Source organism: Oreochromis niloticus, linkage group LG3 (assembly GCF_001858045.2).
Source record: "Oreochromis niloticus isolate F11D_XX linkage group LG3, O_niloticus_UMD_NMBU, whole genome shotgun sequence".
Lineage (NCBI taxonomy): Eukaryota > Metazoa > Chordata > Actinopteri > Cichliformes > Cichlidae > Oreochromis > Oreochromis niloticus.
Window position 1 is genome coordinate 36,501,114 of NC_031967.2, and position 12,458 is coordinate 36,513,571.

Sequence of the window (12,458 nt, forward strand, 5' to 3'; positions counted from 1 at the left end):
TCCACTCCCCACAAAAAAAAAAATTAGCAGCTGTGCGGTGTCTGTGGCATCAGTGCTCGGATCGCATGTGATGGAGTAAAAATCAAAAGCACAGCTTTATCAGACAGATACAACTGCCACAACTGAAAGTGTGTTTGGGACAGCCCTAGTCCTGTGGCACTTTCAGATACAGATGGACAAAGGTGATGGCTTTAACCCGCTTAAAAAATGCCATGGAAAATAACAATTATGATGACTGGCACGTCTTCTTCTTCTTCGTTTATTGGAGCATTATCGCCACCAGCTGGAAAGGAGTGTATCCCTATTAATGCCAGTACTTGTTGAATTTCTAATAAAAGGTCTGGTCCATGGTCTTAATACTGTTTTGAAATGAAATGAAATTTCAATGCCCAGTTTAGCGCCCCACACCTACCATTATCCGATGACACATCTGATTACCTGGATTTCACACAAACCACAAAAAATAATCAATACACACTGGGCTTGGATTGACAACATTATGAATGAAATGTTCTTTGTTTGGATGCTTCCCGCCCCCTTTCCCTTTTGACAGGTTGTGTTTGAGACTTCAGCGCAGCAGCAGCAAGCAGGGGCACTGAGGGCCCGTGCGTTCACTTTTCCCGAATATGTGTCAAATAGAATTTAGAAAACACAAATTGTGCAAATTATAAGTCTATATCATAATGTCTGGTGTTTTGTGTTTGTTGTTTTGTTTTTATTATGTTTTACTTTGCGAGCTGGTTATTAGTGGCATGGTGTGAATGACCGTAAAATTGTATATGCAGGAAAAATTGCAAGGTATTGTTTCCTCTCATTATAGGTTGTCTTCCTCTCTCTGCTGTTCACGTTTATTAAAATGAAAACAAACGTAACACAACGGGGGGCAACGGGGGAGCCTCAAATTTTAGAGCTGGAACGCAAATATGCAAAACAAGCTACAAAAAGCAGTCAAATTGATATAATGATACTATTCACTAAAAGAGAAATAAAACAGTAATTGAAAAAATCAAGTGAAGATGGCAGAACAGTAAAGATGAAAGAATTCGCAGGAAGTTAGTGTCCCCTATTAACACTCCTGTGCAGGTGGTGGCGGTAATGCACCAGAAACGTTGCTTGTCAATCGACATTAAACAACAAGAAGAAGCAGCGCGCGGTGCTTGTAAAAAGTACAACGTGGGCGTAAGGTGGTAAGAGTATAACAACAGTCATCAAACGTTTTATCTTCTACGAGGACCTTTAGTTTTTTAAGCCGTCTAAGGCAAAGATCGTGTGGCTGTGCTGAGCTTCCTTAATGCAACCCGTCTGGTCTCCAGCAGCTCGCGTTTCTGTTTCTGATGTGTGTTTGGAAAGATATACGCTCTCGTTGATCGTTGTAAACAAAGAACGTGTACTCGTGCTGACTGACGGGAGTAACATGCCGGAAAGAGGAGGTAAGTGAGCCCACTGTCTCTACTAGTCCTAGTCCAGTTATAAAATCGGCGCGCTTGCCTCCTTCTCCCCTGGTGGATCTTTCATTCGGGTTACTCAGAGAGGGATCCACAGTGAGTAAATTATAACTGCATTGGTTGCCTAACTCCATAATTGTCTACAGCAGGGGTGTCCAAAGTCCGGCCCGCGGGCCAACTGCGGCCCGCGGTCCATTTTAATTGGCCCTCAAGTAATTTTATAAATAGAATAGAAAATGGCCCGCACTTCAACTTTTGCTTGAGTGTATTGCACTTCTTAGTTTTAACACCAGGGGGAGCTGCTGTTGATCAAGGCAGTTGCTCTACCAAAAAGGACAATCACAGAAGAAATTTACCCCAAGTTACCAAACATGGCAGAACCAAAGAAGCGAAAGGTAAAAAGTGAGTGCAGAAAATTTCAGACACGGTGGGAGAGTGAATATTTCTTTAAAGAATTCAAGGGGACATGTGTCCTGTTTGATCTGCACTGAAACTGTGGCAGTTATGAAAGAGCATAATGTACGACGTTATTATGAAACCAAACATCAGGCCTATGCATCCTACACTGGTGCTGAGCAAGAGCGGAAATTAAAGCAAAGGGTAGCTATCCTGCGGGGTCAGCAACAGTATTTTTTTCGTGCTCAAATTGTCCAGGAAAAGGCCACAATAGCAGCTATGAGGTCGCCCAACTCATCGCAAGACATGGCAAGCCTTTTTCAGATGGAGACCTCATAAAACACGGCCTCGTTAAAGTCACTGAAATAATGTGCCCGAAAAAAGTGCAGGACTTCAACAACGTCAGCATGTCCAGAAATACAGTTGTGAGACGCACTGAAGACTAGTCAGCCAACATTAAACTGCAACTGTCTGATAAAGCTGTGCTTTTGATTTTTACTCCATCGCATGTGATGAGAGCACCGATGCCACAGACACTGCACAGGAGTGGACGAGAGCACGAGCACTTTAGGTGAGTAAAAAATACATTCCACAGTACCCGTGTGTTAATGTGCAGGTACACATGCTTCAAATATCAATAATGTGCATCAATTCTGTCACTACTCTGCTTTTGCGCACCACTTTCTTAAATGCGTTTTTCTTGTTAACACACAGATTACACACCGCTGTGCACAGCGCACGCACACGCAAAGTCAGCTGATCTCATCTGATGCAGATCTGCTCCTTGATCAAGTGACATTTGTCCGGATTTTTGGCACGAGTGGCGATCAGCACCGCGGCTGGATGGCCCGATTTACATACCCAGCGCAGCTGATACTCACCAGAATAATTTACTAAAATTATATGCACTCCTGTTATTAAGTCCAGTTCAGTCTGTTAATGTTGATAATCGTTTCAAACGAACGTTAATAGGTGTGTTGCTAAGTCTAAGAACTTAAATAAAAAGCTTGAAATGTACCCGTCCCATTTTCCCCTTTATTGTTTTTTCTCTGTGCTGTAAATCTTCTGTCCAAGAAGAAATCTGAGGCTGCTGTTCTGAGAATGAGCTACCAAAGCTTTTTCTGAATAAATCAATAAAGATCCATTTATGGAAAGCTGTGATGAAGGCAGTTTTGTCTTTAATTATATTCAACAATATAACACATTTGACCACTTTTAAATGATTTTTCTAACTTTAATACACTACAGTTAGGGTTATATACCTAATTTCTAGTAAGTGGCCCAGCCCCTCCTATATTTTTATGTATGTGGCCCTCAGTGAAAAAAGTGTGGACACCCCTGGTATACAGGGTTTCTTAGCTAATTTGTGTTTTCGTTTGTACCTTCTATTTATTCTCTGTCGGTTACTTTATTCCCTCTGATGATCGCTGACAGCTTATTTTGTTAATAGTATTACATCCTCTGCACAATTTGGCTGCTCTGAAAAAGAAGGCAACAAATCAGATAATCTGGACTCCCTGGAAGAACTTATAAGTACACCTACACTGAAGACTAATTTAGAAGATCTTCTTTTGACCTAGAAAAGAAAAAGCCCTCTTGAAAGTAATGAAATCTTAGTAAGTAATGAAAAACCGGGAACAACCTCAGGTTTCTTTTCAGCGCTGCAGCCAGGCTGAGCCAAGTGTACTGTTTGTCTTTCTGTCTTAGTACAGCACTGTCAAATGTTTGGACACAGCTTCTCATTTAATGCCTTTTCTTTCGTTTCATGACTGTTTACATTGTAGATTCTCACTGAAGGCATCAAAACTATAAATGAAGACATATGAAGTAAACAAAAAAATGAAAATAACTCATGCCTTATATTCTAGATTCTAGTGTTATGAAATCAGTTTCATCCCGGTTCTTTTTTATTCCTCGGGCATCCAGAGATGGCACCGGACTCAGTAGTCATTTCACAAAACCTTTATTCATCTTCATTCATCTTCAGTTAAGCATGCATCTTCTAGAAGGGAAGACGTGCAAGGCCGGTGTCCCTCTGCAAATCTTCACTCCTTTGTCTGTGAAACATAGTTTTGTAGAAGCGACCCCATCATAAAACCCCCATGGTGTCCTGCAAACTCTGTGTCTGTGTGTGTATGCACGAGCATGTGAGTGCCTGTGTGCGTGTACCTGTGTGTATGTGTAAGTGCACGTGAGTGAGTGAGTATGCATGTAGGTGTGGGTGCGTCGTAACAGTCAAAGCACTGTGTGTGTGTGTGTGTGTGTGTGTGTGTGTGTTAGGGCTGGGCGATATGGCCTAAAATCCATATCGCGGTATAATTTAAAGCACGTGCGGTAACGATATATATCGCGATATATTCTTTTTTTCTGTATAACGTATTTTCCACATTATAAGGCACACTTAAAATCCTTTAATTTTCTCAAAAATCGAGTGTGCCTTATGTATGAATTCTGGTTGTGCTTACTGACCTCGGACCGATTTTGGCGTGCAGAAATCTGTTAAAAAATGTTTTAGTACAACTTCGCACTGCTTGATGGATTGTCAGAGCACTACGGCTGCCATAGTGAGGAGCTTCGCGGAGTAATCTGGGTCCAAAACTCCGTCCACTTCAGCTTCCAAAGTCAAACAAACTCTGAGAGTTAAAAACGGTCTAAATTCTTTCATCTTTAATAAAATCATCAGCGTTGCTGCTTTACCAGGTGTAACAATTAAGTTTAACATCCAGGCATCCATGAAAAAAGAATTTATTAAATTTAACGGAGTTAGAAGTTAACAGGAAGTTAGCCCGCTAGTTTCCACCTAAACATGACATACCATGTTCTGACAGAGAGTTTTCAAACTAATTAAAACGTACAACTCTGCTATCACTTCCGACATAAATGAAGACAGAAAACTAAACAGCAGTGGCGTTTGCAGGGTTACTGAAGTTGGACTACCTGGTAGAGCAGGGTGATATGACCAAAAATATTTATCACGATATACATTTGAAAATTTGCGATAACGATATAACTGACGATATAACTGACACTAGACAAAATACTTTACAACTCCACAGCTTTATTAATGCAAAAAAACCCCCAACCCATCAATGTATTTTCACTTAAACAAGCAGCTGTTTTTTGCATTAAAGTTATATAAAAATTTAACAGTGCAAATTCCTTGCTTAAAAAAGGCATTTCCAGTGGAAATTGGCCGACATATCCTCAGCATAACCATGTATAATATCCACAAAACTTAAAAAGAGGTTATACACACGCAATGCGGTAATATTATGTTGAAGCACAGTACGTATCACTCCGCGAGGCTCCTGCCTACGATAGCCGTAATGCTCTGACAATCCATCAAGCGGTGCGGCTTCGTAGCTTAGCAAAGTCGTACTAAAACATTTGACAGATTTTCGAGCGTTGTGTACCACATAAAATCGTTTTGAGGTCAGTAAACACAACCAGAATTCATTCATAAGGCACACGGGATTATAAGGGGCACTGCCGATTTTCAGAAAAATCAAAGGATTGATTTTAAGTGTGCCGTATTTTCCAAAAAACACGGTAATAACGACGGCCCGCTTGCATGCTCTACCAAAAATAGTGCTTTGTTGTGTATCTGACAGACGAAAGCCAAACCAGTTCCACACCACTGAAGTTGCAGCATTTTTAAAAACTAATTCTGGTTCATCCATTTCATTCAACGATCCGCTTTTGCCCTTCTCATTCTCTGTCGCCGCTGTGCTTTTTCCGCCATGTGCGTATGAAAACAAAGGCACTGCGCATGCGTGTTTTGCCCGTATTCTATCGCGATAATTCATTTTCTTATCGTTGCCCAACATTGTACCGGTATTACCGTGAACGGTATAATATGGCCCAGCCCTACTACCTGGTATATAATCTTGTGCTACGTGATTGCTAGCGACACAGCTACGTTAGCATAACATTAGCACAGTAAAGCTGGAGGATGAACGCCAACTCGATAAAAGTTAACGTGACGGATTCTATGCAATTGCATAGCAGGATGCTATACACGGGCCAAACTTCAGTCAGGAGCACAACCGAGATTATTCATCCACAATACGAGGTTAGTTATTAATGTACTGCAACAACATGGGAATAGTACAGCTGCGAGAGAATTCAACATTAATGAATCAATGTTACGGAAGTGGAGGAAGCGCTGTTTTTGGCTTTCCCCATATTTCAAAAGTGCTTCATCTCTTTGCTATGACTGTCGCCCGGCATAATTTGCAGATGATAATGGTTGTAGCCGCTGCGATGCGATGCCAAAACAGGCGCAGCTTGATGACATCATCAACATGCGCTATCGCGGTAGAGCCGTATGGTCAAAATCTCTATTGTTGGCCAAATTTATATCGTTTCTATCGTATATCGTTTATATCGCCCACCCCTAGTGTGTGTCTGTATACGTGACTTCCTGCCGGTCATAAAAGTAATCTCCCTTTCAGACTAAAGTTATCCAGTTACAAACACTGAGACCCCCACCCAGGTATCCCCTGGGGAATTTCCACTCAACATTAACTTCTCTTTGTCTTACTTTCACAGTTCAAAGTGGGGGAGGGCCTCCTAGAAATCTACTCCTAAATTCATGACACACTCAGGCCTTTATTGCATCCAGGGCAGTGCCAGTGTCTCTACAATAATTCTACATCCTATCTAACACATTCCTAAACTCTAAAATAAGCTACACATATCTTCACTAGCCACCCTTTGTTTTGATTACTGCCTTGCACACTCTTGGCATCCCTTGATGAGCTTCACGAGGTAGTCACCTGAAATGGTTTTCCAACAGTCTTGAGCACTTGCTAGCCCTTTTGGTCCATTTGATCCCAAACTATCTGGATTGGGTTTAGGTCAGGTTACTGTGAAGTCCAGGCTTTCTGGCGTAGCTCTCCATCATTCTCCTTGGTCAAATTAGCCCTTACACAGCCTGGAGGTGTGTTTGGGGTCATTGTCCTGTTGCAAAATAAATGATAGTGCAACTAAACACAAACCAGATGGGGCGGCATGTTGCTGCGGGATGCTGTAGTAGCCATGCTGGTTTAGCGTGCATTCAATTTTGAACAAATCCCCAACAATGTCACAAGCAAAGCACCATCACACCATCCCACCTCCTCCATGTTTCACAGTGTGAACCGTTCACCTTTTCTGCTTTGCTCAACGACACAGTGGGTAGAACCAAACATCTCACATTTTGACTCATCAGACCAGATTTTCACTGGTCTAATGTCCATTCCCTGTGTTTCTTGGCCCAAACAAATGTCTTCTGATTGTTGCTTTTCCTTAGTAGTGGTTTCTTAGCAGCTATTTGACCATAAAGGGCTGATTCACAAAGTCTCCTCTCAACAGGTGATGTAGAGATATGTCTGCTACTGGAACTCTGTGTGGCATTTCTCTAGGCTTTAACCAGAGGTGCTGTGATTTCTGAGGCTGGTGACTCAGATAAATTTATCGTCAGCAGCAGAGGTGACTCTTGGTCTTCCTTTCCTGGGGCGGTCATCATGTGAGCCACTTTTTTGTTTGTTAGCGATTGATGTTTTTTGCGACTGCGCTTGGCGACTACATCATGAAGCTCATTGAGAGAAGGCCAAGGGATTGCAGCGCTGTCAACAAAAGAAAGGGTGGCTACTTTTAGATGTCTAAAATATAAGATATATTTAGAGTTATCTTTTTTCTTTGCTAAATAATTCACATATATCTTTTCATATGTTTAATGTCTTCTGTTTGTGTCTACAATGTGTCTCTATATACGTTTTTTTAACCATTTAACGATGTTAAACTGAAACTGAATTTAAGGTTTTAAGAGTGTATCGTAATCTGTACACTTTGCAGGTTTTGTCATTCTATAACTACATGTCACTGTTTTGATTCTTTGTCATTATAGGAAAAAGAAGGGAAAGCATCAAACAAAACAAAAACCAACCAGTTCCAGCAAGTACAGATGAACCAGTTGTGAACCGGATGGAAAAGACTTTTACCACTATGACGCAGCCCAGAAGACGCCAGAGCATTGACAGTGAAGACAAAAGCTTCACATGCGATCAGTGTGGAAAGACTTTAACCCGGCGTAGCGGTTTAAAACAACATCAGCTCATCCACACTGGATTCAAACCATTCAGCTGTCATCAGTGTGGAAAGGCTTTTACTCAGAATGGCCACCTAAAAAAACATCAGCTCATCCACACTGGATTTAAACCATTCAGCTGTGATCAGTGTGGAAAGACCTTTACTCAGGATGGCAGCTTAAAACAACATCAGCTCATCCACACTGGATTTAAGCCATTCAGCTGTGATCAGTGTGGAAAGACTTTTACTCAGAATGTCCACTTAAAAAAACATCAGCTCATCCACACTGGATTTAAACCGTTCAGCTGTGATCAGTGTGGAAAGACTTTCACCGGGAGTAGCGGTTTAAAACAACATCAGCTCATCCACACTGGATTTAAACCATTCATCTGTGATCAGTGTGGAAAGGCTTTTACTCAGAATGACCACTTAAAAAAACATCAGGTCATCCACACTGGATTTAAACAGTTCAGGTGTGATCAGTGTGGAAAGGCTTTTACTCAGAATGGCCACTTAAAAAAACATCAGCTCATCCACACTGGATTTAAACCATTCAGCTGTGATCAGTGTGGAAAGACTTTCACTGGGAGTAGCGGTTTAAAACAACATCAGCTCATCCACACTGGATTTAAACCATTCAGCTGTGATCAGTGTGGAAAGACTTTCACTGGGAGTAGCGGTTTAAAACAACATCAGCTCATCCACACTGGATTTAAACCATTCAGCTGTGATCAATGTGGAATGGCTTTTACTCAGAGTGGCAGCTTAAAAAAACATCAGCTCATCCACACTGGATTTAAACCATTCAGCTGTGATCAGTGTGGAATGGCTTTTACTCAGAGTGGCAGCTTAAAAAAACATCAGCTCATCCACACTGGATTTAAACCATTCAGCTGTGATCAGTGTGGAATGGCTTTTACTCAGAGTGGCAGCTTAAAAAAACATCAGCTCATCCACACTGGATTTAAACCATTCATCTGTGATCAGTGTGGAAAGACTTTCACTGGGAGTAGCGGTTTAAAACAACATCAGCTCATCCACACTGGATTTAAACCATTCAGCTGTGATCAGTGTGGAAAGGCTTTTACTTCCAAACGTAACTTAAAAGGACATCAGCTCATCCACACTGGATTTAAACCATTCAGCGGGGGTCAGTGTGGAATGGCATTTGCACTCCAGATAGATTAAAAAAATCATCAACTAATCCACCCAATCATCCATCCATCTTCTTCCGCTTTATCCGGGGCTGGATCGCTGGGGCAGCAGCCTAAGCAGAGAAGCCCAGACCTTCCTCTTCCCAGCCAACTCCTCTAGCTTTTCCCGGGGAACACCATGGTGTTCCTAGGCCACCCGAGAGATATAATCTCCCCAGCGTGTTCCGAGTCTGCCTCGGGGCCTCCTCCCAGTGGGACATGCCCGGAACACCTCACTCAGGAGGCATCCTTGTCAGATGCCTGAATCACCTCAACTGGCTCCTTTCGATGTGGAGGAGCAGCGGCTCTGCGACTCTGAGCCCCTCCCGGATGGCTGAAGGAGTAACAGATGGGTTGAAGGTGGGGATGGGATTACATTTATTCTGAGCCCCTTCTTGTTTTCATTAGCGACGGACAGACTGACATATGAGGTCATTTAAGAGTCTCTGTTGAATATCTTGTTTGCAGATGACATTGTAATCTATAGTAGGAATAGGAATCAGGTGTAAGAGAACCTGGAGAGGTGGAGGTATGCTCTGGAGAGAAGAGGAATGAAGGGAAGGGAAATAACATGCCTATCTTAAGCTGGCAGCTAGCATGTAGAAAGACTTTCTCTGAATTGTTGATATTAGTTTCTTACATTTTCTGATTTTTAATCAAATAGTCTTTTCAGAAACTCCTGATTGTTGTTTCATAAATGTAATGGCTATTTACTAGAAACCTAAATTAAACCCATGATTAAGAGTGTTAAGGAATAAACATATATTCTTAGTGCTTATTTTCTGATTATATTGTTTTTTGTACATTGTAGTAAGGTCTGTGAGGAAAACTAGAGCTGTGTCCCAAAACGTCGGCCTTCAAATGCGGCCTCCGGAGGATGCAGCCGACGTTTTGGGACACAGCTTAGGTCAGAGGGTGACTGGTCGCCTTGGCAACAGAGACTTCAGTAAGGAGAAGTTAAAAAACAGGAAGCTAGGGTAGAGCTGCATAGGCATATTAATAAAACACAGGAAACCAGACAGAAAAGCAGAACTAGTAACACAGAAGGAGTTGTTTATATCGAAACTATGTGTGTGTAACGTATAGCAGAGCTATAAACAGAATTTATTAAGAGGCCACGATGCAGCAAGGGTTTGAAATCTATGCACGCATCACAAAACAAACTGTTCATTGAAGATCGAATTGAGGAAAAATTTGTCACGTTAAAGTCACGCAAATGTTGAATTTAACTGTTCTGTGCAAACATCTATGTAATCTTGCAGACCAAGCATTATTGTCATCATGTGATCACAAAGAGAATCAGAGCATCTGAACGGATTGCCTTCTAGCTCAATCTGAAAGACCTGTTGCTGTTTATTTGGCTGTTCATCATGAGATAATTAGTGAAGTCAATGCAATGCTAAAAGTCTCTAAGGTCGCTATTTGAAATGTGTTTTGTTGATTTGAGTGTAAACTAGGTCGCAGGCTGACAGAAAACTGCATGCTTTTGCAGAGCACAGGAGGTGCAGACAGAAAGTGAAACTAAGCAAAGTGATTCGATTTAAACTTAGAGTGTGTGATGTGCTGCGGAAATATATCAAATCAAGTCAAATCACTTTTATTGTCACATCACATGTGCAGGTACACTGGTACAGTACATGCGAGTGAAATTCTTGTGTGCGAGCTTCACAAGCAACAGGTGTGCAAAAGTACAATAACATAAAACAAGCAAAATATAAGAAAGGCTAAATCTGAGAGTAATAAATATATGTACAATATAAGAGTGTATGCATTACTGGATGTGTATACTAAATATGTTTTTCTGTGTGTGTGTGTGTGTGTGTGTGTGTGTACGTGTACATATTTTACAAATTAAATAGAGTAAACAATAAAATAAAATATATAAAATATGCAGAGGTTGGTAGTTGAGACATGTGCAAAACAAGTGGCATTAATGTACAGTGTGGAGTGCATAATGTTGAAGTTCAAGTAGTGAAGGTGAGGTGTCTATGAAGTGTTCAGCAGTCTGATGGCCTGATGGAAAAAGCTGTCTCTCAGTCTGCTGGTACGGGACCGGATACTGCAGAACCTCCTTCCTGATGGAAGTAGTCTGAACAGTTTATGACTGGGGTGACTGGAGTCCTTGATGATCCTCCCCGCTTTCCTCAGGCACTGCTTCCTGTAGATGTCTTGGAGGGATGGAAGCTCACCTCCAATTATCCGTTCAGAGCACCGCACTACTCTCGGGAGAGCTTTGCGGTTGTAAGCGGTGCTGTTGCCATACCAGGTGGTGATGCATCCAGTGAGGATGCTCTCAATGGCACAGCGATAGAAGGTCCTGAGGATGCGGGGGCTCATGCCAAATCTTTTCAGTCTCCTGAGAAAGAAGAGGCGCTGCTGTGCCTTCTTCACTGTTTTGTTTATGTGTACTGACCACGTAAGATCCTCAGCCAGATGTACACCAAGGAAGCGGAAGCTGCTCACTCTCTCCACAGCAGCACCGTTGATGGTGATGGGGGTGTGTACTTCTCTGCACCTCCGGAAGTCCACTATCAACTCCTTTGTCTTTGCAACGTTGAGGGTGAGATGGTTGTCTTGACACCAGTGGGTCAGGGCGCTGACCTCCTCCCTGTAAGCCGTCTCATCACCGTTGGTGATAAGACCCACCACTGTAGTGTCATCCGCAAACTTCACAATGATGATGGAGTTGTTAGTGGCCGTGCAGTCATAGGTGTAGAGTGAGTACAGGAGAGGGCTCAGTACACACCCCTGTGGAGCACCAGTGTTCAGTGTGATGTGGGATGAGGTGGTGCTGCCCAGCCTGACCACTTGGCGTCTGTCAGACAGGAAGCTAAGGATCCAGCTGCAGAGGGAGCTGCTCAGTCCTAGATCCTGCAGTTTCCTGTCCAGCTTCGAGGGAACGATGGTATTGAATGCTGAGCTGTAATCTACAAACGGCATTCTCACATACATGTCTCTCTTCTCCAGGTGTGACAGGGCAGTATGTAGTGTCAGGGCTATGGCGTCATCAGTGGACTTGTTGTGGTGGTATGCGAATGGCTGCTGCTGCTGCTTTCAGACCTGAGTGTGTGTGTTCGTGTGTTCAGGTCTCTGTTCCCTGGAATGTAAAATAAAGATCATTTCTTTGAGCTTTGACCACCCTGGGTCCAGTCTTTCTTTACCGCCAAAAGAATTCAAAGAACAAAATTTAATAGTTTTAAATGATTTCTGTTGTCTTAAAACATGATGTGGGTCTGTTTTGTTGCATGATGAGAAAAAGAAACCTGTCTTTTTTTATGTTACATCAAAATGTTTTTTTTATTGTATTTCATCAGTTTGTCATTTTGACCAAAGGTATGTGTAAAATTAAATG

At 42.2% G+C, this 12,458-nt stretch overlaps 1 protein-coding gene across 4 annotated transcripts; it reads left to right on the top strand.

The window, feature by feature from the left end:
- Window positions 1-1,124: 1,124 nt before the first annotated feature.
- LOC109194461 (zinc finger protein 665) lies at window positions 1,125-10,439 on the top strand. Of its 4 annotated transcripts, XM_025900681.1 has the most exons (3): window positions 1,126-1,430; window positions 7,732-8,268; window positions 8,437-10,439. In XM_025900681.1, exons 1-3 carry the CDS (start codon window positions 1,292-1,294, stop codon window positions 9,099-9,101), a joined length of 1,341 nt encoding a protein of 446 aa, XP_025756466.1. In that variant the 5' UTR covers window positions 1,126-1,291; the 3' UTR covers window positions 9,102-10,439. The 4 variants fall into 4 exon arrangements, with proteins under 4 accessions (XP_025756464.1, XP_025756466.1, XP_025756468.1 ...); XM_025900679.1 differs by having other exon boundaries at window positions 1,125-1,430; window positions 7,732-10,439; XM_025900683.1 differs by having other exon boundaries at window positions 1,417-1,541; window positions 7,732-10,439.
- The last annotated feature ends 2,019 nt before the right edge of the window (window positions 10,440-12,458 follow it).